This window comes from Geospiza fortis, unplaced genomic scaffold, assembly GCF_000277835.1.
Source record: "Geospiza fortis unplaced genomic scaffold, GeoFor_1.0 scaffold101, whole genome shotgun sequence".
NCBI classification, from domain to species: domain Eukaryota; kingdom Metazoa; phylum Chordata; class Aves; order Passeriformes; family Thraupidae; genus Geospiza; species Geospiza fortis.
The window spans coordinates 277,956-302,963 of NW_005054388.1; the positions used below are offsets into that span (position 1 = coordinate 277,956).

At 39.6% G+C, this 25,008-nt stretch overlaps 1 protein-coding gene across 1 annotated transcript in view; it reads left to right on the forward strand.

Annotated features, from left to right (window-relative positions):
• Window positions 1-25,008, forward strand: part of PIK3CB (phosphatidylinositol-4,5-bisphosphate 3-kinase catalytic subunit beta) — a 50,368-nt gene that overhangs the window by 12,433 nt on the left and 12,927 nt on the right. The window contains exons 2-15 of the mRNA XM_005425505.3: window positions 315-500; window positions 1,541-1,766; window positions 4,394-4,617; window positions 7,316-7,498; window positions 7,742-7,909; window positions 8,390-8,467; window positions 11,036-11,287; window positions 11,603-11,699; window positions 12,479-12,609; window positions 15,556-15,609; window positions 16,325-16,513; window positions 21,108-21,229; window positions 22,118-22,261; window positions 23,219-23,318. Coding sequence (XP_005425562.1) covers window positions 348-500; window positions 1,541-1,766; window positions 4,394-4,617; window positions 7,316-7,498; window positions 7,742-7,909; window positions 8,390-8,467; window positions 11,036-11,287; window positions 11,603-11,699; window positions 12,479-12,609; window positions 15,556-15,609; window positions 16,325-16,513; window positions 21,108-21,229; window positions 22,118-22,261; window positions 23,219-23,318 — 2,121 coding nt within the window. The 5' untranslated portion in view covers window positions 315-347. The remainder of the gene's footprint in view (window positions 1-314; window positions 501-1,540; window positions 1,767-4,393; window positions 4,618-7,315; window positions 7,499-7,741; window positions 7,910-8,389; window positions 8,468-11,035; window positions 11,288-11,602; window positions 11,700-12,478; window positions 12,610-15,555; window positions 15,610-16,324; window positions 16,514-21,107; window positions 21,230-22,117; window positions 22,262-23,218; window positions 23,319-25,008) is intronic.

Sequence of the window (25,008 nt, forward strand, 5' to 3'; positions counted from 1 at the left end):
TTAGAGAGAACTTGAAATGAATTTCTAACTTTGTTTCAGCTAACCTCTAATTAGTTTTTTCTCTTATTACTTAGTTTTAATGATATAAACATCTCAACAATAGTGCTTTGCTAGGCAAATACTTTTATTATATTAAATAACATTAATGAGTAAAAATATGCTTATGTATTTGCAATACTGGCATTTGAGACCTCAGAGCTGTAAGCTGAGCTGTACAAAGCAGGCTTATGTAAACCTTCCAAAGACTTTAAAATGTGTGTCTAATTATAGAAGGTTAAGTATACTGAATTTTAGGTTTTTTTTTTTTCCCTAAGGCCATGTGGTTATGATATTATTGAGATTCCATAATGCCTCCTGCCGTGACAGACAGCCTTGACATCTGGGCAGTGGATTCACAGATTGGTGCTGATGGCTCAATATCTGTGGACTTCCTGTTGCCCACTGGAATCTACATCAACCTGGATGTCCCTCGAGATGCCACCATATCTCAGATTAAACAGGTAACACCAAATGGGCAGTTAGCTGAGGTTTGGAACGAGGGCTGGTTCTGATTTTGACCTGCCCTCTGGCAAATCAAGTCATGAGTTTTGGCAGGCATAGAAATGAGGTACTGAAGGCACGTGCCCAGCAGATTGACTGATAAAGAAGTGTGTCTGGGGGGGTTAGCACTGGCTTTGGGCAGAGGGCAAGGTTTGCAAAGTGGCTTCTTGCTGATAGTTACACTTCAGCAGAGGTTATTCTAATAGCTCTATATTAATACTGCACTGCTACTCTGAACCTTTTTCTAACACATTGACAGTCCATTGTTTGCTGAGCTAACATTGCCTTGATTAGATTTTTAGTGCAGAAGTCACAGATTGGGCCCCTGCTTCTGTTGACTGGCACCAAAGAGAATTGCTTTAAAAACTGCGTCTGCCTCTTCTTAAAGGTTTTGTACAAATTGGAGCATCACTTAAAACACGATGGAATGTCCAAACAAAGGGAAGGGGAGAATGTCAGGAAGTGACCACAGACACTAAAAAGCAATCTAATGACCTTTGATCAGATAATGGCCATGTGAGGACATTGCCTAATTCCTCAGTAACTTCTCCCAGTGAATGAATTACAACACAGACTAACCTACTCCTAATATATCAAGTGATTTCAAGTGATAAAGATTTTGAGAACAGATGTGTGAGTGACAGCAATAAGAGATTGGAACTAAACTGTCTGGTTGCCTTGCTGCTTGTGGCACATGGAAACTTGACATGCCATGAATATATACTGTTGATGTTTAGCTGTTTCCCAAAGAAAAGGAATGCTGATGCTAACTCCAGAGGTCTGGCCTGGAAATCACTCAGGACAGAGACTAGAAGTGGGGACAAAGTAAACATACAATGATTTATAGTGGTAAAATTTAAACAAATCAGCAAACATGTTTCTTTTCTATTTTTTGGGGAACATAAATGGAAATGAATGTTACCTTCAGTACTTCAACATATGTCCCTATTTTCTGGTTTTGGTTTTTTTTTTTTCATTTATGTCTTTGTTTTCATTGCAGCTGTTATGGAAGCAGGCACATTCCTACCCACTCTTTCATCTCCTCATGGAGATTGACTCTTACATGTTCTCATGTGTGAATCAGACTGCTGTACATGAAGAATTAGAGGATGAAACACGGAGACTTTGTGATGTTAGACCCTTTCTTCCTGTCCTTAAATTAGTGACAAGGAACTGTGATCCAGGAGAAAAGTTGGATTCCAAAATAGGTGTCCTTATAGGCAAAGGTAATTCAATTTGTTTTTTTGAGAAATGAGGTTAAACTTTGTTGTGTATGAGGGTCTTAATTGGGCAGGCAGGAGTGGATTTAAAGAAAAAACTGTTAAAAATTCAGTGTTTCCCTTTGTCAAACAAGCACTGATATAATTGGAAAGAATTTAAATACTCAACATGAAACACGTGCAAGTTATTTAAAGCTACTTTCTGTATTGCATTTCAGCATTGTATTACTACATCAATCAGGAACAAATTTTATTTTGTAGATGAGGAGAAAATATATATTATTATTATCATTATTAAGTGAAGAACAGCATAATCCTTGAGTAGTGTTATCGTAAATAACCTACCAGAAACTGCATACTCAGAAGGAACTAGAAATTATTATGATTTTATTATATGTGGTGTCTGAGTTGGTTAACAATGATTCTTGGTTTTGCTCTCAATTGTGACACTAATTTTCAACAAACAATGAAATGCTATTTTTGAAGGTTTCACAGTAACTTATTCTTGATGTTATTTCAGAATTTTCAGCTTTTAAATCTACTCTGCCTGGTTATACAATCAAGATTGACAGGGTCATATGAGGTCATACCTCTTGTTTTAAAACAATGAGCCATTGTTAGGTCTCTTATAAAGACTGCAAGTTTTGTTTAGATTTCAGCAGTACACTGTCTGCCTGTTTGTTAGAGCTGACAATGGGAACAGTTGGTCAGTTTAACCATTCAGACAGATCCTGACAGATTCGGAGAGATTCACATTCTGTGACTGAATATTTGGTTTATCAGAGCTGTGTGAGATCCTGCCTTAGGCAGCCCCTATTCTGTACCTTAGCAGGGAAAAAAACGTGTTCCTGTCTGAGCTTCTAAACTTAGTGCTTTGTTCTCAGAAGGTGCTGGGTGCTTTGTGATTTGGACAATGTCCTTCAAAGTTCACCAGTAAAGATGAAGACATTTGCAGGCCCTACATGCCCTGAAGTACCAAAAAGTCACAGCTTTCCATTGTATCATAGGAACATGGGATGGTTTGTGTTGAAAGGGACCTTTTAAAGGTCATCTCATTCCACCACCCTGCTGTGGGCAGGGATACATTCAACTGGACCAGGTTGCTCAGAGCCTGTCCAGTCTGACCTTGACTGTGTCCAGGATGGGGCATCCACCACCTCTCTGGGCAACTGGTGCCAGTGTCTCACTACCCTCCTTGTAAAAAATTCCTTCTTTACATATAATCTAAATCTACCCTCTTTTAATTTAAGAACTCCCCAGAACTTGCTTTTCTCCAGGCTCTCTCAGCCCATCTCCATTGCAGAGGTGCTCCAGCCCTCTGAGCCTCTTTGTGGCCTCCTCTGGAGTCTCTGCAGCAGGTCCCTGTCCCCCTGTACTGGGGGCCCAGAGCTGGGGCCCCCACTGCAGGTGGGGTCTCACCAGAGCAGAAGAGAGGGGCAGGCTCTCCTCCCCTGCACACCTGCCTTCAGTGCTTGTGATGCAGCCCAGGACACGTTTGGCTTTCTGGGCTCTGAGTGCTCATGGCCAGGTCATGTCCAGCTCATCCACCAGCCCCCCCAAATCATTCTGGGTTGGGCTGCTCCCCATCTGCTCATCCCCCAGCCTGTGTTGATCCCGGGGGTTGCTGTGACCAAGGTGCAGGACCTTGCATTTGGTCTTGTTGAACCTCAGTGAGATTCCCATGTGCCCACTTCTTGAGCTTGTCCAGGTTGCTGTGGCTGGCGTCCCCTCCTTTGGGTGTGTCACCCCTCAGCTTGGTGTCATCTGCAGCTCTGCTGAGGGTGCCCTCAGTGCCTCTGTCCATGTCATTAATGAAGCTAGTTAATAACATTGGTGACCCGGAGGGACACTGCTTGTCACTCTTGTTCATTGGGACTCTGAGCTGGTGACCGTGACCCTCTGGATGTGCCCATCTGACCAATTTCACACCCACGGAGCAGCCCCCCATCAAATACATCTCTTTCCAGTTTAGAGACAAGGACATTATGGGGCCCATGTCCAAGGCCTTTCAGAAGTCCACATCCACAGCCATCCCCTTGTCCTCTGTTGTCAGTCAGTCACAGAAGGCCACCAAGTTGGTCAGGCAGGACTTGCCCTGTGTGTTTGTTCTTTATATGTTTTGGGAAAGGAACTTTACTGGTCTTGGATTGGTAGAAATTTCAGTCATGTCATTTTGACTTGAGTAGAGGATTTTCTTTTTTGACTTTTAAACAAAATTTAAAAGGATGATGTCACCTTTCTGGGCAATTAAAAAAACCCTATAGCTTGAAAGCTCTTCTGGTGGTCTTTGTGATGCGTTTACTGTGCTTTTTAAAATTTGCTCTTGTGAGGAGAGACTTGAAACTTTCAAACTACCTTGAATTCAGGGTGAGATTGGATTTTCTGCTTCATAATACCTAGGAGATACATTGGTTCTTGTTTAAAATCAACACTCATGCCAGTTGTGCAAGTAACTTTGAAGAACACTGATGTACAGGACAATGTAGAACCCAGCTCAGCTTTGAGCATCCATTTTGGATGGGATTCTGAAGGAAGCCACCTGTGTCACCTTAACTTAAAGATAGTAACAGTTTAAATGGGATGGGCAGTATTTTTACAGCTGTGTATCCTTTTGCTTCCTTGAATTCTTTCAGGTCTCCATGAGTTTGATGCCTTACAAGATCCTGAAGTGAATGACTTCCGAGCTAAAATGAGGAGAATCAGTGAGGAAAAGATTCAGTCACTTGTGGGTCTCTCCTGGATGGACTGGTTGAAGCACACTTACCCACCAGAGCAGGAGCCTGTTATCCCAGAGAGCTTCCAAGATAAGCTCTACAGTGGAAACCTTGTAGTGGCTGTTCATTTTGATAACTGCCAGGTAGGAATGGTTGTTCGTGTTTCATGAGCTGTTCTTGGACCAGGTCTGAATTAGCATGGATTGCTAAAGGATCTAAATGAGATAGAGTACTTATATTATGGTGTTTGCAAAGTCTTTCAGCAGGGTCCTTGACTCTTGAAAGAAAGTGAGGGTGTGAGCCCACAGTTGAGAATTGAACTTCTAATTACAGTTCAACTTCTAGAGGCAGAATGTACAATTGTATCTTCTGTATTACTTCAGATTTGTTTAAATGTAAAACATAGTTCAAAGTTGTCAGGACTTGTTTTGCCATCTGTTCCTGTGTTGCTTCACTTACATTCAGTTTTAAGCTCAGTTCATCAGAGATTGCTGGTAATTGGTAGCACCATATTCAACATACTTGTCTCTGTGTGTGACTCACTGAACATCTTTGAGGTTGATCTGCTAATTAGACTGAGAAATAATTTTTAAAAAATTAAAAAAGAAGAATCAGAATTTCCTTTACTAGAAATGCATGTAGAAAACCAAAACACTGAGACTTAGCTTTTCATTAAGGCTAGCAAAACTATAGTTTATTTTTAAAATAAAACCCCCCTTTAGTTTCTACCAGGAAAACATGAAATGTTTTAGCATGAGTTTTTATGATGTTGCAGTTGCTCTGACTGTGCTAGAATCCAGTATTCCCATTACCCTTTTTTGCACTCTGTTCCTTTGGATAACCGTGAATGATCAACATTGGAAACCTTAAAAATCTTACAAGTGTGTAAATGCATCAGGCTGGATTTGGTGTCCATTTTGACCCAGGTGCAAGAGGCTGATTTTCTAATGATTCAGATTATTTTAGTTACAAAGCTGAATTATTTCTAGCACTAACCTTTTAAACTTTAAAGGTTTAAAGTGGTTCACTTTACATATCTGCCTCTGCAGACACTAAATGGAGAGACAAAAGCTAAAGGTGATCACCAGTAACCCCAGCTGATGTTGGATGCATAGGTGTTGCAAATGTTGTTGCAAATGCAAATGTTTTATGACAAAATATGTTCCAGTCCTCTTCAGCTTAAGAGAGAATTTGTGTTGTCCAGGAGTGAGATTATCTTCAGCCCTTGATAAAATACTGCATCTATATGCCTGTGCTGACAAGACAAAAGCAGTGCAAAAGTTCTTGCTGGTGCAGAATGTATTTGCCTGCCACTATAATAGCTTAGGCTGCTGACATTTCAAATGTTTCAAATGCTTCTGCTGCCAACTCTGACCTTCAGAGCTATTAACAGTTCAAATCTGAGCTGCTTTTTAGAGCAGTAAACTTCCAGGCTTTACTGCTTGCACTGAGCACTGGAGTCATCCCAGGGGAGTAAGAGAGGAAGGTGTGGGGACTGTTCTGTCAATTCTTGCAGCTGCAAGATTGAGAGAAGGAAATATTGAAGTAGTTTTTGTCTGGAAGGTGTGGGTGAGCTGTAAGGGCTTCATGGTTTTCTTTGGAGCAGGAGAGACTGCTCCCCATCTCTGTGACATGTCTGTTAAGATCATCTGGGGAGCAAGGCAGCTGTCAGAGAGCACCAGCTTCCTGTGAAGAAAAAGTATTATTCCCTGTCTGCCACTAGAAGTTATGGCAGGAGAAGAAAGCCTTCACATTGGGGCAGCTTTCTGAAAGGGGGAAGCTGTTGTGAACCAGGCAGAAACTGAGAAAACACAGAATTAACTTGCTGTGACTGCAGAGTTTACTTGTTCCATTGGGGCAGCTTGGCTCCTTACCAGTCTATATAAATAAAGCACAAGTCAAAAGAATCTAAGCAGACAACACTGACAACACATTTGTCAATAACTGAGTTTAGGGTGCTCACATCTTCAGAATTGGGCATGTAAATAAAAAAATTAAAAAACTTGAAAAAAATAAAGCAACAAAACCCCAGTACCTCCTGAATCAACCTTTGCAAATAAACCTGTATGAAGCATAATGTAGTAGATGAAGGGAGATCAAAGATTTCACAGAAGATCTTGTACTTTAGGAACTTGAAATTAATTTAAACCTCCTTTTTAATTTACAAAATCGAGAACTTTCTTACCTTTATCTTTTTAGAACACATTAAAAGTAGAGATACTTTGGAAATAGGTTGATAGCCTCTAAGGGTTTTGATTAGAAACTTTCTTAAAAAATGCAGTCTTTCCACATTGTGTTCAGAATGCTACAGATATTGGCCACTACTCCTCTTTTCTGCTCTCCTCCCAATGTGGTGGTGGTTTTCTACATAAATTACATTCACAGTTTCTTCTGCTTTCTTACTTGAAGCTTTTTCTTCTGAGTTCAGTGGTACTTAGAAAGAGGATAACTTGCTAGTGGCCAGAAAGATGAAAAATTAACACCTCTAGTTCTGCTAAATACTTTGAAATGCATCATGACTGTCTCCCTCATTCAACATTCCAAAATACAACCTTCTAGCTCAATACATTGCTCTAGTAGTCTGTAATTCACTGCTAAATCAAATAAAGGCCTATGTTTTTAAAAGTACTTCTGATAATATAAAACTTTGGGAATTAACATCTTACAGCTTTTAGAGTGTTTGTGATTTTGATTGTCCTAAACACAGAGACTCTAACTGTTAAAATAGTCTGGATTTAACAGTTATTATTTTTACCTGTTTTTATGTGTGCTACAATTTTAGCCTTGTTTGTCTGCTGAAGACAAGTTTGACCTTCATTATCCCTGCTTGTGTTTTGTTAGGATGTGTTTAGTTTCCAGGTGTCTCCTAACATGAATCCCATCAAGCTGAACGAGCTGGCAATCCGAAAACGTTTGACTATCCATGGAAAAGAAGATGAGGAAGTTGATCCTGCTGATTATGTGCTGCAAGTTAGTGGAAGGCTGGAATATGTCTTTGGTGATCACCCATTAATTCAGTTCCAGGTACACAGAGTTTTTTGGAACTTGATATAACAATTCCCTGCTGCCTTGGCCAAAGGTGCTTCCTCCTATCCCATTACTGAACATCAACATCCCCCTCCTCACGTCTGCAGCCCTCTGCAGTGGTAAAACATATGAGCACCATTCCCTTTGTAGCTCTGGAATGAATTCTTTGTTTCTGTGGTTTGGAGGTTGCTGTAGGAATATTCTGCTGGCTGCTAACAACTGCTTTCCCTGGGCTTTCAGTATATCCGCAACTGTGTGATGAGCAGGACCCTTCCCCAGCTGACCCTGGTGGAGTGCTGCACCATAAAGAAGATGTGTGAGCAGGAGATGATTGCCATAGAAGCTGCCATAAACCGAAAATCCTCCAGCCTTCCTCTTCCTCTGCCACCAAAAAAAAGAGCAACAACTGTGAGTTGGTGGGGAGAATGTCTGATACCCAAAGGGAGCAGTGACTCGTGGCACATAAATCACAGGGCCTGGGGTTTGTGCTGTGACTGCTGTGCTCCAGTGGAGGTCACCTGGGTCAACTCCTCTTGCTTGGCAGATTTACCTCAGAAACATAAATGTGGACAGGTCTTTGCTCTATTACACACTCTGGAGTTATTCAGAATGAACAATAAATTTGGAATTGTCAGGGTGTAGTACATGATGTATGTTCTCATCCCCAGCTCTTTTCTTTAGCCTTGTTTGATTTTTTACTGAGTTTTTGCTTCGTCTCCTCTTGTAGCTATGATGACCAATTTATCTTTGAAGATTTCAGATTTATATTTTTAACTGCACTTTTTTTCCTTTGTATTTGATATTTTTGCTTAAAATGCTTGGCTTACAAAATAGGTCTCAATGTTACAGAGGTGAAGAGTGAACTTGTATCTTTATTTCTCTCCTCAGAGTGTGTGGGATATTTCCAACCCTTTCAAGATTATTCTATTAAAGGGCAATAAACTAAACACAGAAGAAAATGCCAAAGTAAGTAACTGTGTCTGGTGTCAGAAGACATTCTGTTCATTGTTTTAATGATTTTAATGCTAAATGAACTCAAAATCATACAGATTTCAGCATTTTTAATTATTCCCAATTGCATTGGTAGCATTGGTCAAAATGTGGCTTTATTGCTAAAATATTCCTTTATTGTCTGAAGCTGGATATGTGCATTGGAACATTGCAATCATTGTGGCAGTGTGACGTAAGTATTCATTGGTATTTCATTTTTTTAAAACATGGTTTCTCTAAAGTGCTGATAGTGGTGTGAAATGAGTTCATTTTAAATAGGTTGTCATAAACACCTTGCACAAGTAAATTAAATATTCAATAAAGTGCAACATGGTATTTTAGTAGTCCTGAATATATTCTGTATGTCTAAACTTGGGCTGTGTGCTTCTATACAATCTGTCTTTTATTTTCTACACATGAGGAACACAAAGAAAGCTGGAGTATCATTTCCTGTAAAAATATACATGACTGGGCTACTGACTGCTATACAGACCACAAGTTGTTAACACATGGGAATTTATTGCTCAGCTACTTTAATGCCTTGCAAAACACTTGCCTGTGAGGTAGAACAACATTAAACTCCTTTATTTTGTTCAGAAATCAGTGAATTGTGTAGCCAGTCCTGTAAACAAGGAAGATACCTAGTTAACCATTGATATTTTCTGTTCTCATGTTATATTCAGGGTACTCGGTGCATTTTTTTCTTTCAAAACTGTTGTTACAACCTCCTTGTAAATAAACAATCCTACATTTTGGTCAACACCAAAAAGAAGTTCTACACTACAGATAAATGAGCCACAGTTACATTTTAATACCTGAGACACTGTGATTGTGGAAGTTGATGGCTACAAAAACAGAGTTTTCTTCTTTTTTGTCTAAACCATTATTTAGCTAGTTCCAATATCTTCTTAACCCTCCTCTGTAGACCCTTAAGTTTTTAAAAGGAAAGATAAAAGAGTTGGTGGATTCTGGAAGGAACATAGCTATCAGGAGTTTCTAGGGTGGGTTTTTTCATGCTGAGAAAAGTGACTTTTGGTTAATTTCAGTATGCTTTTAGGGGAAAAACAATCAAAGTATTTTCTAAGCTTGAGAAGAAGCAGGAAAAATGGGCAGTTTTTTCATACTGTCACCTGTGGGCACCATCTAAATGTTATTTAGTATTTTGAATGCTTTTCAGTCTTGAAAAATTACAAGTCCTGTGGATAACCTAGGACAGGAACAAATGCAGTGACCCTGCAAACCTGTGCATGCTTCCCTGCCTTGTTTGTCTGCAGTGTTACACTCTCAATAGTGACAATTTTGCATTTGTTTTCCAGTCCTGATTCTAAGGCTGTTTAATTCACTGCCATTGTTCCTTTAGCCCCACTGTGCTGTGGATAAGCCAATATTCATCCATTTCTGCTGGACCCACCACCAAGGTTCACAAATGCAGGGTTGGTAGTGGGGAACAAAACATTTGTCAGCTGGGTAGCACTGCCCCAGCGTGAGCTGGGTTGGGGACATGGACCTAGGGCCCAAGTGACCTCACCCAGCAGTCCAACACCCCATTTTCCAAATACATGACATTGAAAATTGCTTTTCTTTTCTCTTGGTCTTTGACCACCCCATCAGTACACACAATTTCATCCAAAAAGGGGCATGTTGGAATGAAAAGAAAAAAACTGGGGTTCAGACCCTTACATTAACAGGATCAGAAGTCATAGAATTAAAGAGGTGAATTATTTTTTTACCCAAAGCCACTATCAAATTTAATATCTCTCTCTTTCCTTTGCAGTGCTCAGCAATAATATGATAGCTTAAAGTGAATGGGGGGATGGTTGATTCAGGAGCAGAGGGAACCTGAAACATCAGATCACTTTTACATATTTAACATTGAGGATTTCTTTTTGGTGTTGAGCCAGAAGATTACATTTGTGGGTTTTTCTCTCTCTCTGTGTCTCTCTCACTGATATTTTGGAAAGCCACCTGAAAGAAGTTGGCACATTTCACTCTGCAGTTTTCTGTGTATATATGTTATGGAACAGAAATGTAGAAATGAAACAGAAAAAGGAAGAAAGAACAGAAAACATCTTAGCATTGACATGTAATGAGTTTAATTTCAGTGCCAGTAACTCCAGCTTCTTTGTCTAGTTGTCTTTCTCCTTTCCTGATCCTTATTTTAATTGTTCAAGCTACCTGGTTTTGTTGGTTCCTGGGTACTAAAGACAAAACAAACCCTGGAAATCTTGTGCATTCTTATTATTACTACAGGTGACTCCTGATTTAGGGTCAGCAGTGTTCCCTCTATATGTTTTTAGAAATAGTTTAAGTAAAAAGTGAGTTTTTTCTTAAGCTGAAAAAAACCCCAAACATTTCTCATTTAGAAGCACAAATTAGTTCTACCTGGAGATTTTAATTTGTATTCAGAAAATCAGTCTTAACTTCTTCACTGTGCTTAGTTGTTTGTTTGATGGAATTAATATGTATGTATGTTCTGTGTATTATTCTATGCAGACTTCTGTAGGTTCTGTGACAATCTTAAAATCTCTCATTTCTTTATGGCAGGTTCATGTTAGGGCTGGTCTTTTCCATGGCACAGAGCTCCTTTGTAAAACAGTTGTGAGCACAGAAATATCTGGGAGAAGTGACCACGTTTGGAATGAGGTGCTGGAGTTTGAAATCAATGTCTGTGATCTGCCAAGGATGGCAAGGCTCTGCTTTGCAGTTTATGCTGTCATGGATAAGATGAAAACTAAAAAGTCCACCAAGGCAATGAATCCTTCCAAATACCAAACCATTAGGAAAGCAGGAAAAGTGGTAATTATCTCATTTGTTTTTCTTGAGTGACCTCCTAATTATATCAAAATGAGCATCCAGAAATCTTTCCTTGTCCTCACTTGTGCTCAAGAATGCAAAATGAAAAGGTATTAAAAGCAGTGTATGTATTAAGAATTGCACATCTTGGTATGAAAACTTTTGATACTTCTCAGTGATTAATTTCTTTTTTGAAAGGTATTACCATTTGAAAAAAACTCGAAGCCATCCTCTCAATTTTATGTATTTGCAGTGTTTTGTGTATAGTAACATTTGCTGGCATCTTCATTTCCATATAACAATTCTTTCCTTTGGCAGCATTATCCTGTAGCCTGGGTAAATACCATGGTGTTTGATTATAAAGGACACTTGAGGAATGGAGAACTGGTACTGCACAGCTGGTCATCATTTCCTGGTAAACCTCAGCTTTTCAGATTTGGACTTTGGCTGTGGGGAAGAGTGGGTGCAATAACAGAATATTGACTGTATGCATGTTCAGATCTCTTGTAATAATCTCTTTATACTTGTAATTTTTATGTGGATATATATACAACATTTTAATCTCTTTCCTGAAAGTATTGTTTAGCAGGAAAGAGGAAGAGCAAGAGGTAGTGTTCTAAATGTTTAATCTGTTATGGAAGGAAAAGAACATAAAATAGATGCATGTTTATATCTGGTCTTACTTGCCTTTAAGGTACAGTTTAGGTTTCATTTGGTCTCTGTGCCTTGCACCCCAGATTGAATAGATCAATTGTATTTTAGTGGTAATACCTGCATCAGCAAAAGTTGTAAATTGGAATTTTGTCTTGTTCCCTGCTATTGAGATCAATTAGTGGGAGTGTGTGGAGCCTCATGTCACTCTGATCCCATCCTGAGGAGCTCTGTCCCAGCCTGGCTGGCCTGAAGCTCTGCTCTCCAATTGATCCAGAGGGTGTGTCCTGCTTTGCAGAAGCTGCAGATCTCACTGGGATTTGTTTCAGTGTAGGGATAGCTCAGCTTCCCTGGACTATTATGTTTCCTTAAGGAAATGAGTTTCTCACGGGGTGATAATCCAATATTTGGGAATGCAGGTGGTGGTTTATGTTGGAAATACAGAGCATTGCACTGCAAGTGCTGTGCAGCAGAACATGCTCTGTCCATTTTATAAGGAAGTGATTTCTTACTGCATGCTGGCTTGTTCTGTCTCTATTTCAGATGAACTTGAAGAAATGTTGAATCCCATGGGAACCGTCCAGACCAACCCTTACACTGAAAATGCAACAGCTTTGCACATTAGATTTCAGGAATATTCAAAACAGCCCATTAATTACCCTCCCTTTGATAAGGTAAGGGATGACCTAAAGAGCAGTCATGAATGCTTATGTAGAAATAGCTGGTTTTTCTTTCCTTTCAACACTGCCTTTTCCAGTGAATTCCTCTTTTCCTGCCTTTTAGTCACTGTACTGCAGTTTGTTAAACTTGCACTGCATGAGTGGCAGTGCTTGACTTCAGGGTCTATTTTGAAGATGTACACTTTCAAAAGTGGTCTGTACTTGGTCTTTTGAAGGTCAAAAGCAAATCAGTTTCCTGTATGAATGGTTTTACAAAAAGCTAAATTTATCAGCCTTTCTGGAAACCTTCAAACTGTTCCTGCCTGTGATCTATAAAGATCTGTTCTCTCTTGGTACAGATGTGTGTTAGGCACTCTTTGGGACACTGCCCTGTGAGCTCAAGTCCTTTAAAGGATAAATGGACTCTTAACACTGTGTGCAAAGGGATTTCTGAAGGTCTGCTCTTGGACTAAATCCACTGAAGTGTGACCCTGCAGTTTTCTACAGATGAAGATAAGAATCTGTCTAGAAAGGAAGTGTGTATTTGGAATAACACATGGTTATTTCTGTAGTGTGAAGGATAGATGGAAAATTGTTGAGAAACTAGCAAAAAAGGCTAAGTCCTGGAAACAAGTATTGAAATAAGTCTTAAAACAGACTGCTAATTATACATTATAAAAGTCAGGCTTAACTCATGTACACGTTAGTCTGAATTTTGGTTTGGGGAAATTCAGTAACAACCTAGAGAAATTGCTTCTTTTTCTTTTTGGAGGATTTTGCACCTTCAAGAGGCGTGAACAAAAAGACTGAAATTACCAAGTTTTATCATCTTGTTCAAAGGCAGATTTGGGATTTAAGGTTCATAAAAATGAAATCAAATAACAAGATAGCATTTCTTTTGTTTCAGTTGGGGTTAATAGTGTTTCCCCTTCCTTGTCATCACAGTACTTTTTCTTTTATTCAAACAGCATTGGAAATGCAGTAAGAACTAAACCAGTACTGACCAATTGCTGTTTATTTATGGCTGACCAGTTAATGCTTCACAGTGGACATATTTTATCCAGTTTTGGTATTGCTTTAAGTTTTTTGCTCATTACACTTATGGGTATTTAATTTTTAAAGAAAAAAAAAGAATGTACAAATTAGACAGACTAAGTAAAAGTGTGTCTCTTTAGTAATCACATATTTGTTCTGGCTCTGGTGTTTCTTTTCTTTGTCCCTGCAATACCAAGTTCTCAGGAAGTTAAAACCTTGGGCTGAACTCAGCTAATAGATTTTACTGGGTGAGACAGAGTGTAGTGACATTAAGGTAGGGTCTTATGGTCTTCATCCCTTGTGGCTTTCAGCTTCATTCAACTCAATCTCCTAAAGATCCTCTTGGTGAAGGTTCTGTTGAATGAGGGGTGATGTTGCAGCTGCTGGAATTACATCAGCTGAGGATCTGTCTCTTACAATGCTCCAGCTGAGACTTGCTTGTTCTATGGCTGCTTCTCATTTTCCCAGTGTTGTTGCTGGTTTCTGCCAAGAAAACAAAGAACGAGATGCCAGATTTGTGTTTTGAGAAACATAATGTGCAAAAATAGATTAATCTTTTCAATCATCTCATCAACCTGCTTGCACAGCGAGCTGTGCAATGCTGCTTGCACAGTGAGGAACTTTTTGGGGGGCCGAGGGAGTGAAAGAGCCTGGAGCAGGGATAAGAAACTTGTCTGAGACAAGAGCCATGTGTGGGGCTGGGCCATGGCCAGTGCTGCAGGCACATCATGGGGCTCGGGTTCACGCGAACAAAGCTGGGCTTGCAAAGACTTTGAAAATTTATTTGCACACAGAGAAACTCTGCGAAGCAGGGGAAGGAGAGAATCAAACGTAGAATTAGGACACTGTGGTTTTGTTTATGCATGTTTTCACACACAGTATGTAAATAACCTTTGTAGCCAAGTAGCAGATGTAATACATGATATTAATGAGAGTTTCATACAGAGAAAAGAAATAAAACAAGTTAGGATGCCTTTCTAGGGATTTTAGCTGCTGGGTATTTATGCTCTGATTATTGCAGTCTTTTGTTGTTTCTTGTGTTGTCTGAGTAAAGACAGCACAAGTCTTGATGGACCCGTGACTCCCAGACCAGCTGGGGTGCTGTTGTATTCCTGGGTGACAGGAGAGGCAGAGCTCTCAGGGAAATGAGATGCTGGAGTTCCTTAGACTTTTTTCTTTATTGAGGTTTTATTTCACGATTTGTTCCTTGAAACAGCAGCATCTGACAGCTGTAGACAGACATATCTGGCCAGCTCAGCATTGTAAAACCTGGCTTGGTTGCAGTAATGTACAGAATGCACTTTGAAGAACTGCATTTACTTCTAGACTTAATTCTCCCTTATGGGTTATTGCCTGAACTTCAAAAACCAAGTCAAATGTTCAAAAGGAAAAAAAAAAAAGGAGAGGAGATCCAAGATCTAGAGAAGTACATGGACACACTGACTGAGATCATATGGGCAGTCTGAGAGCACGGTGAAAGGACTGGGCTTGTGTGTTCTTACTGGGATTGAGGGCTAGAGACATGAATCCATGGGCATGGAAACAGTGCCCTTGGAAACTGCACAAGTAGAGGTGAGAAAGCAAAGGGTAACTTAGAGCTGAGGAACTGATTTGCTGTGGTGAAAAATAAGGAGGAAATGCAGAAACAGAAAGCAAGATGTCATCAGGAAGGCTGTTTAATTTAGCCTAGGAGTGATGAAAAAGGAAATAATGGAGGTCATCCTAAGCACTGCTGGTCCTGATCTCCCTGATCCTGCTGGTGAGAAAGGGGACACTGCACACAAGTCCACGTTATACCACTGGATATACAAAACTACCTAAAAGGTAGCAACATTTCCTTATCTGCTTAGTTTATGTAATGCTTACTCTAGCAATGTGGTCAGATTTGGGGTTAAATCTAATGTATTTAAAACCAACTTCTTGCAGATACTTGAAAAGGCAGCTGAGATTGCAAGAAACAGTGACAATGCTGCAATGGCGGTGAGCATCATCTAAAGACTATTTTATAATTAATTTTCTGGGTTTATTTGGTTCTTATCTTCTGCATCAGTCTAGAAATAAATAAATCAGCTGCTCAAATAGCAATTCTATTGGCTCTGTTTTCTTATATAATTCACTTTGATGAACTGCTTTAGAATTCAGATATATATCTGCTTTTCCCAGTATAGTTTGGATTTGTCTATATTTTGTCAAAAAGCTTTACATACTCTGGATTTGGAAGACAGCTAAGATTTACATTTGAGTTGAAAAACAATTTAGGGCTAGAAGACCAAAATATATGTGTGTCTACTTGGCAAATGTGTTTTCTTTTGATTGTTGCAAAAGTATTTTTTTATTGCTTATGAGAAGAAATTATTAGATTTATCTAAATTTGCTCATTTGAAAAATAGGAGAAGAAAGTATATGCATCCTAAATGAGAGTGCTCCATGTTGGAGTTGGAAAACAGAAATATTGCCATCTAGCGTCCTTAACTCTAAAGTTGAGTTATTTTTTCAGAAAGTTCTGCACACTGCATTTGGAATCTGTTACTTACAGTGTCTACAGTAAGGAATCTGAAAGAAAGGCACAGTGGTCATTTCCCTGTGTTTCATGAGTTTTTATCTGATGTTCTTTCTGCTGTAGGGTTGCTGGTATCTGAGGTACCATACCAGACTCTTACTGAATTTATCACATTATACATGTCTCATTTCCTAGGGTCGAGGTGGTAAGAAGTTTTATGTTGTGCTAAAAGATATAATGGAAAGAGATCCTTTATCTCAGCTTTGTGAAAATGAAATGGATCTCATTTGGACTTTGCGATATGACTGTCGTGAAAATTTCCCACAATCGTTGCCAAAACTGCTGCTCTCTTTAAAGTGGAACAAACTTGAAGACGTTGCTCAGGTAAGGGAAAAGACAATGCTGGTGGGGAAAAAAGCTTCAATTAAATCATCAGAAAATAGGATTTCTTTCCCAAGTGTAGCCAGTTTGAAATGGTGCTGGTGTGCAAGCTGGAGCTCATTGTCTAACTTCTGCAACCTGGACGCGTAAAGAACTTATTCTCTAAAAAAAAGCTGCATAAACCAAAACCACAATGCATTTCAGGGATCCTCTGAATGATAAGAAAAGCACATTGGATATTTACACAGGCTGATGTTAAAACCTCGTGCTCAATTTGATGCTAAAAGCAAGAATTTCCCAGACCCATCCAGTGCAGCCCCATGCTCCAGCATGGTCAGCCTGAGCTGGGCTGTGTCCAGCTGAGCTGGGAGTACCTCCACCAGTGGAGACTCCACAGACTCGGGGCAAAAAAGTCCAGTGCTTGACCACCCTCACAGCAAGAATGTTTTTTATAGGGCTATTCTAAAAAAAACTTTGTAAATCAAGATCTGAAATAAAACTGCTTGTGAAAATTAAGCTGCTCAAATACTATAAAATCCAGATCTCAGACTGGGTAATTAAAACTCACCAAGGCAGACAGATATGAGACCCACCAGTGCTACAAAACACATCATTCCCATCCTGTCTCTTTGACCAAATAGTCTCTTTAAAATAACTTTTAAGGACATGAAGCTGGTGCTGTGATACAAGGTGCATTTTCAGTAAAATTGGTTCATTTGTTTGCTGCACAGATGTGCAAGGTTATTTCAGTACACTGTAAAGGAGTTGATGTTGCTGCCTTTTGCTGTATTTACTCAAATAGAATCCAACTCTTGGGGTACTTTGTGAGAATAGGTTGAACTTTAATACAGGAAAAATTATATGAGCTCATAGTAAGACCATCCCTGCTTGATAGACTGGTTGTAAAAATAATAAAGCAACAGGTTTCTGGATTGGAATGGAAAGGTTTTAGTCAGGTTGTGTACAGTGAAGTTTGAGCCAGACTATGAAGTCTGGCCCAAGTTACCAAGCACTGATGTTGTTCTGGTGTTCCTGACAGAATTCAGATATAAATGATGTTCATCTTCTTGCTGACCACTGCACTGAGATAATGTTCGTGTCTTTCCCTAAGTCTAATTTAAAAATTTTTCAACTACCTTTTTTGAATTTTATAAACTGAGAGCTAAAAAGCATTTGCTGTGAAGGATTATGACTGATGGTAGAAAACTCTATTGCCCCTTAGTATTCTGACCTTCACCTGTTACAAGCTATCTGTTCTTGGAAGAAAAGGCAGCCACTCCATGAACATCCATCTTCTGTCTATCCATTATATGATTTTTGTGATTATCCAGTCAGGCTCTTAGTGTGCTCCAGCAGAGAGTTCATTTTCTGCTAAATCCTTCCTCCCAGCTAGATGTGTTAAGTTTTGTGAACTTCTGAAAATAAATGGAATTTCATCCCAGCTCCTTGTCTGTGCCATGAACACTACACTAACAACATGGAGCACCCACACGTTCCTTGCTCACTTGTGTTCTTTCATGTGCAGGAATCCCATTCCTTAGTAGTTCCATTACTTCTGAATTTATTGTTCTTTATTCAAAGTTATCTGGAAATCAAAGCTGTAGAAATACAAGCAGGCACTTGTTTGCATCTTAAAATATGTGAAAGAAAAGGCATTCTGAGTTCTGGGGCTTTAAAATATGGCCCTTAATGGCAGTTTTGAAAACTTACTTGGTGTATGGCTATTAGCTGACAGCTCAAAGTCCTTTACACTTGGAAACATTAAATATTATATTTGCATAAAACTTTTTATTTAAACAGATGCTGAAAATATGTTGTTGTCTTGTTACTGTGTACTTTCTGGAGGGAGTATAGTATTTATATTTGCTTATGTATAGACAATAGTGCAGTTTATATCATAATATTGGTTTTGGCTGTGTGTAGAGTCTCTGAAAAATGAGCTCTTACCTTAAACATGCTGAATATTTCTGTAGTACATAGACATGTCAGTTCTCCTGGTGATTTACCTTTTCAGGTAAGGCAAGACAGCCTCATTCATTTTAGGAATTCCAAAGTGATCAGGATTTATAATTTACTTCCCCTTAAAATGAAATACTTGCTGTACTAGCTGTAGTTGTCTGCTACAATGTGCATGCTGTTGTACCAAAAGTTGTTTTAATGCCCATTTTTAGATGTATTTCAGTAAGTCTTGACACTTCAGGAAAGAAGTTCAAGAAACCCCTAACACAATAGAACAAAGCAGCAAAACTCAAAGAAGCAATAAAACATCAGCTGTTTATAAGAAAAAGCACTCAAATACCAGCTATTTGTAAACAAATGGACCTAATAACTATATTCCTGTTTTTATTTAATGCAGTTTAAAAATAGTAAGGCTCTTTTAGAAGTGGACTCTCTCGTATTTGATTGTAGATTATCTTTAATCTGTTAGTTCAGTGGTCCCTGAAGTTATGTTCAGTGGATTCAAGCAGCTTTCCTGAATTATTTACCATTATTTACCAAGGCCTCGTTGGATTTGCAGGATTTTAGCAGAGTGGTTGCACTGCAGGAATTTGCTCTTACTGCTGCCATAACCTACCCTGCTCAGCAGAGTAGCAGAGTGGCAAAACTTGCTATGAGAATTCTCAGGCAGTACTGATTCTCAAAGTAGAATTAAAACAAAAAAAAAATTTAAAAATCCACTTGCTTTCAGTGAAGTGACACCATCATTAATGAGAAGTAGAGAAAGGACAACTGAAATACTGAAAATAATTGGAATAAAAATACTGGCCTGTGCTTAATTGTATTGTCTCATACAGTCTTCTTAGGGAAGAAATTGTGGTTATTTCTTCACAGAAGAAAATATTGATACACCAAGGTCAAATTCAAGTTTTCTCTGAAACATGCATTGTTCATTCTCATTGTAACCACCTGTGCAATGATTTCAGCAAAGGGTGGAGCTCTGTATTTTCAGATCTTCCTTCCAGTAAATGTACATGCTGTGGACCATGACTTTCACTGCCTGGTGTATGAGCCATGTGGGGCCACGTGAGCTCATCTTTTCAGACTATTTCAGTTTCTCATTTCAATCATTTAGTATTAACAAAATACCCCTATATTTTTGCTGGTTCTGCACCTGATTTACAGTAGATTGTGTAGAAATCCTGATAGTGTTGTTCTGGAGTCTGTGACTGACAAGCAGAGCTGCTGTTTGCATTTTCAGTGTCTGCCTTGTGTGTTAAATATGTGCTCAGGGTTATATTGCCTGCAGAGTTTCAGTGCCAGTGCTCCTGCTATGGAAATGGTGGTGGCTGCAGTCAGGACTGGCATCTTGATCCTTGCTGGGTCAGTAGATTCTTGAGTGTATTTTTCTGTGGGAATGTGACATATATGTTTAAAACAGCTTTACTTTTACTTTACATCATGTGTCCATACCTGTATTTGCCCATGGCTTAGCTGGTCCTTTCCTCCACTTGTGGAGTTTCAGCACAGCCCTGGCTTTGTGATGTGATTCATGCTCATTTCTTGCCTTCTGAATGTCACAAAAACGATGACTCAGTTCAGAATCTGCCCCCAAGGTGTATAAATGGTGTTATGAACATGCCTGTTAAATGTGGGCTGAGAATGTGAACTCCTGTTTGTCCTACTGGAACTGGAAGCAGGAGTTAATGGGTGACTGAGTAGAAATAAAGGTTTTTCACTGCTGTAAGTCATTATGAAATCAGGAGAAAAACAACTATTCAGCTTTTATAAGTTGCTATTGAAATATAAAATAACCTATATTATCTAATTTGTAGGGAATGGTGTTATTATCATGACTTGTTCCTTCAGGAAGAAACATCTTGTGCTGTTGATACACTGAATTTATACTAATATACATTTATATTAATGGGCATTAAAGTGTTTATTTGTATCTATAGTGCACTGTTTCAGTGATACAACTCTATACATATTGCTCTCAGCAGGCAGCTGTGAGCTTCATAAAAATGCAATAAAATCAGTTTATTTTGTGAGGCCTCGAAATGTTGTTCTTTTTGGTAGTCCAAAGTTATGCATCACTGTATTCTGTAATTTTTTCCAGCACATTATTGCATCAGTCTAGAGATTCTTTATTTGTTTTAATATCTAACCTGACTTATTTTTTTTTCAATTTAAGCTCATTAATATTCACAGTGAATGTTCAAAAAGGCTCCATCAGTTGAGGTCGTCAAATATTTTTGGTAAAGAAAGCTCTCTCTCAACAAAACCCTTTTTTTTATCCTTAGTAGAAAACTTTCACTGTTAGCAAAATGGTTATATATTTATGAGAGCACTTACAAAACCTCTTATTTTTATTGAATGTCTGTTTTTAAACCACACATATCAGGTGTTGCCTAATTTTCGTTTACTGTGCATTGTGTCTACATGTGAAGAAATGGGTTTTTCAGACTGAAAATAATCTGCATCATTTAAAAGAGTAAGAAACATAATCAAAAGTGGGCCCAGTTACCCCAAATGATTTCTCTCCTTTTTACACACCCCCATCCCATGGCAGCTGGTCACCATCTTCTGTTCATTTGAGTGCCTTTATGAGCAATGAGACCCAGCTGTGTCCTTACCTGTCACCTTTTTTTTGGAACAGCTCCAGGCCCTCCTGCAGATCTGGCCCAAGCTGCTGCCCAGGGAGGCTTTGGAGCTGCTGGATTTCAACTACCCTGACCAGTACGTCAGGGAATATGCAGTGGGCTGTTTGAGGCAGATGAGGTAGGTGGGGGTTTCTGGGGTACCAAACTTCATTCTTTTTGCTCACAGGACAAAAGAAGCCCAAGAGGAAAGAGCTGACCACACCGCCTGTCGTGAATAGGTAGCCAAATAAACCAGTCTGATTGCTGGGTAGGCTCACTGGTGGCTAAATAAAACCACCTTATTCTGACACCTTGTAGGGAATTATGATTTTTTTCCATGTTGGAAGAGAGCACCAATGCACATTTGTCCCAGAGAGGCCTGGGTGTTCATCCCTTTCTTGGGCAAGGGGAGTGAGAAACTCTGAGAGTTTTAATAACAAAGGGAGAAATATTCCTGAGTCAAGTACTGTAACACCTGGCACCCAGCCACCTCCACTCTGCTGTACCATTTAATAGGAATGTGAGCTGCAGCATGCAATAAATAATCAGAGAATTACTGATTTGGTTTTGATTCACAGACTTCTTCATTCTCTGCAGTTCTTCCATTATTGCATTTCATTTGCTTTCCTCTGTAACCTAGGGCAGGACTTGTGTAACATTATCATTACTGCACATTTCCTGTCCTTGAATGCTGAATTCTCTGTGGTGAATAGTATAGTGAGTAATTTCTAATGGTCAAGGATAGACATTTGGGGTAAAACAAATAAATTATTTTGACTTCTTTCAAATCCAAACAAGGAATTTGGCTGCTTAGAATTCTATCCTAAGAATGCATCGGGAATTACTTCCATCTGGAAGTTACACTAAGCTGTGTGTTGTCCTTCTCTGTGTGATGGAAAAACTGGGAGACTCTCTTGGTATTGAACCAAATCCTGTAATTCTTCTGTTTGTCATATGCACCTGAATTTCTGAAATACCACTAATCTAGCCACTCTCTTACTAACTGCTTTTATGTACCTCATTCTAGTGATGAAGAGCTGTCCCAGTATCTTCTCCAACTTGTGCAAGTCCTGAAGTATGAGCCTTTTCTGGATTGTGCACTCTCCAGGTTTCTTCTGGAAAGAGCACTCGGCAATCGGAGAATAGGACAGATGTTGTTCTGGCACCTGAGGTAGGAGATTTTCCTTTCATCTTTCTGAAACTATTGAGCATGATTGGGCTTTCAAATATGATTTCTTGAGAATTTTTCTAAATGAGCCATTATCATAATGCCCACAACTCCATTTATTTATTTTTGGCATCTATGGATCAGACCTCTCATTAAAAATAAATTAGAGTGGTCTGTAATCTACCCTGGGATGAAAGTATTCCAAACTGCATTCAGCTCTGACTACCTGATGAGTTAGCTTTGTAAATACCCCTAGTGTTTGTTTTGGCTGTGGGTGCAGTAAAAGCACAATATTTATACCTCACAGTTGGGAAAAATTATTATTGTTGCAAGTCTAACAGAAAGTAAAAGCTGTTCTGTGTATTCTTGCTACTTTTGATGAGCAGTTTCATGAATGGCAAAAACCTTTTAGAATGGACTGGAATAGGCTGGATAGGTTGATTCTGTCTTTAGAACACAATTAATTTTAATATTTCTAGGTAAAAAGAGCAAGTGTTAAATGAAATTGTTTTGGGGGATAATTGGCTCTGATACAAAGTTCAGTGGTTTGTTTCAAAGTGTTCTCCCTCAGGCAAATTGGCCTTTTCCCTTACAAAGATTGGAGAATGTGTGGTTTAAAGTCAGCCCTTCAGTGACTTCTCAGAGCTGCTCTGAATAGAAGGGGGCCCTGAAGCACATACTCAGTCAGCACCTCTTGGCATGAGCCCTGCTGCCCCCAGAGCAGTCCTGGGCTGGAAACAAAGATCCTGCATCCAAAGTGGCCTGTCCTTGTTGTCTCCAGCACAGAGGGCTTCTAGCATCTCACAGGAAACCTGGCTACTTTCAGCTACATGGCCATGAGGTGTTTCAATGTTTGATGTGCCCATGAGGTGTTTTACTGTTTGTTCTGGGTGTTTGAGTGGCTGGGAGGATGCAGTTGTGTGCGTGCTGTGCTCTGCTGAGCAGCTTTTCCCCCGGCAGGTCGGAGGTTCACATCCCCGCCGTGTCGGTGCAGTTCGGGCTGATCCTGGAGGCTTACTGCAGGGGCAGCGTGGCTCACATGAAGGTGCTGGCTAAACAGGTAGGGACAGCCCTTCCCTTTCCTGTCATCCTGACCTAGCCAAGCCTGGAACTCCCATCCTTACTCCGTTGCTCCTGGGGGGGGTATTGGCTGCCTTGCCAAAGTTGGGCAGTGTGGAGGAGAAGGAGGCGTGAGTGAGACAGGGAATTAAAAGGGCTGAGTGATGAAGCGCAGCCTCCATGGCACAGAAGGCAGCTAGAGCTGTGAGGCCTCAGAGAGCTGGTTTTACAGTCCTCTAAGACCCATGAGGCACCTTCAGCACTGTCTGTGTATTCTGGACACAAGAAACTCTGGATTAACTGAAGAAGAGCTTCTGTGTGTTTCAAGTTTTTCTCCCTGTAAGGGTAGCTTGTTCTACATTTTACCTAGATTACTTCAGGACTACTTCCTGCAGCTTTTGCTTTTGTTAAAAGGTGTTGCAAATTACCCAAATACTCATTTTAGTGTTAATATAAGTCTTTCATTTACACACACACACGAAAAGAGAGAACAAAGGAGAGATGTGTTTGCTTTTAAATACCCTAATAAGTACTAGAGGTTTGCTTTTGAAAGCATTAATAATTATATCACCAGATCATTAAGGGACACTCACAAATCATGTTTGAAGTCTCTAATGTGGTTTTAGTGAATTAATTTAGATTGTGATCTTAAAAATATTTGAAAGTTCATCTCTCTTTGGAGTTAAAGTATCTACAGTATCAGGCCTCAGAGATCCACACAGTGGATGAGTAACTGGTGGTGGTGTTTGTCTGCATTGAAACTGCCATTTGGGAACATTTGGAGCAGGGATGTTCTGTTGTGCTCTTTATTGCTGCAGCTCACAGGACGTGGAAAAGACCATCTCTTCCATGTGTGCTTGTTAGCATTGTCAAAATCATAAAAAGAGTAGGTGGTGAAACGCTTTAAGCAATAGATGTAAGGTCAGTAAAGTTTTTGTGCAATTTACAGGAAGCAAATGTCAGTACAATCAAAGAAGGGGCAAAAAAATTCCCAACTGTGCAAACACGGAAGAAATTCAAAGTAGAAATACTTCAAAAAGTTCCTGTTTGTACAACACAGGTTCCATTTTGTTCCCTTGTCACTGATGTTTGTACAGCTCCTAGAATAGTGGAAAAGCAGAGCCCTTTTGGTTTTGACAGATGGCTGACCTGGCAGCTCTCCACTGCCCAGTTTTATAATCAAACTCCATACAATTTCCACAGCATCCTGCCTGGCAGGGTTCAGCCTGTGGGAGGGGTGAGTTTTGACTCAGCACCTTGTAAGTCAGCCTGAAGCTTCCTCGGATAGAAAAGAGCTTTCATAATTGTTACATTGCTGCTGTTTGCTACAGAATCTGTGCATTGCTCAGCATCTTACTGGTGCAGGCCCAGCTGATTATTAGAAGAGCTATTTTCAAAAAGTTGCTTAGATGTAGAAGTTGTATTTGCTGTATGTGCTATCTGGGTTTGTCAAAGGGCTCTGCTCTGTCAGTGTTACACATTTACATCACCAATTTCCTTAGAGATTTTGGAACAGTAAAGAACTTTGCAAAACACAAGGGAGACAAGGAGTTTAGCCCACCTATATTATTGCAAATAATTGCCTTGACTTTTTACACACTTCTCAGGTAAAAACTTAGATTAGTTGAGATGCTATGATTTTAAACACCTTAGCCAATTAAAGCTTTTGTGTTCTGCCTGACTTCAGCAGG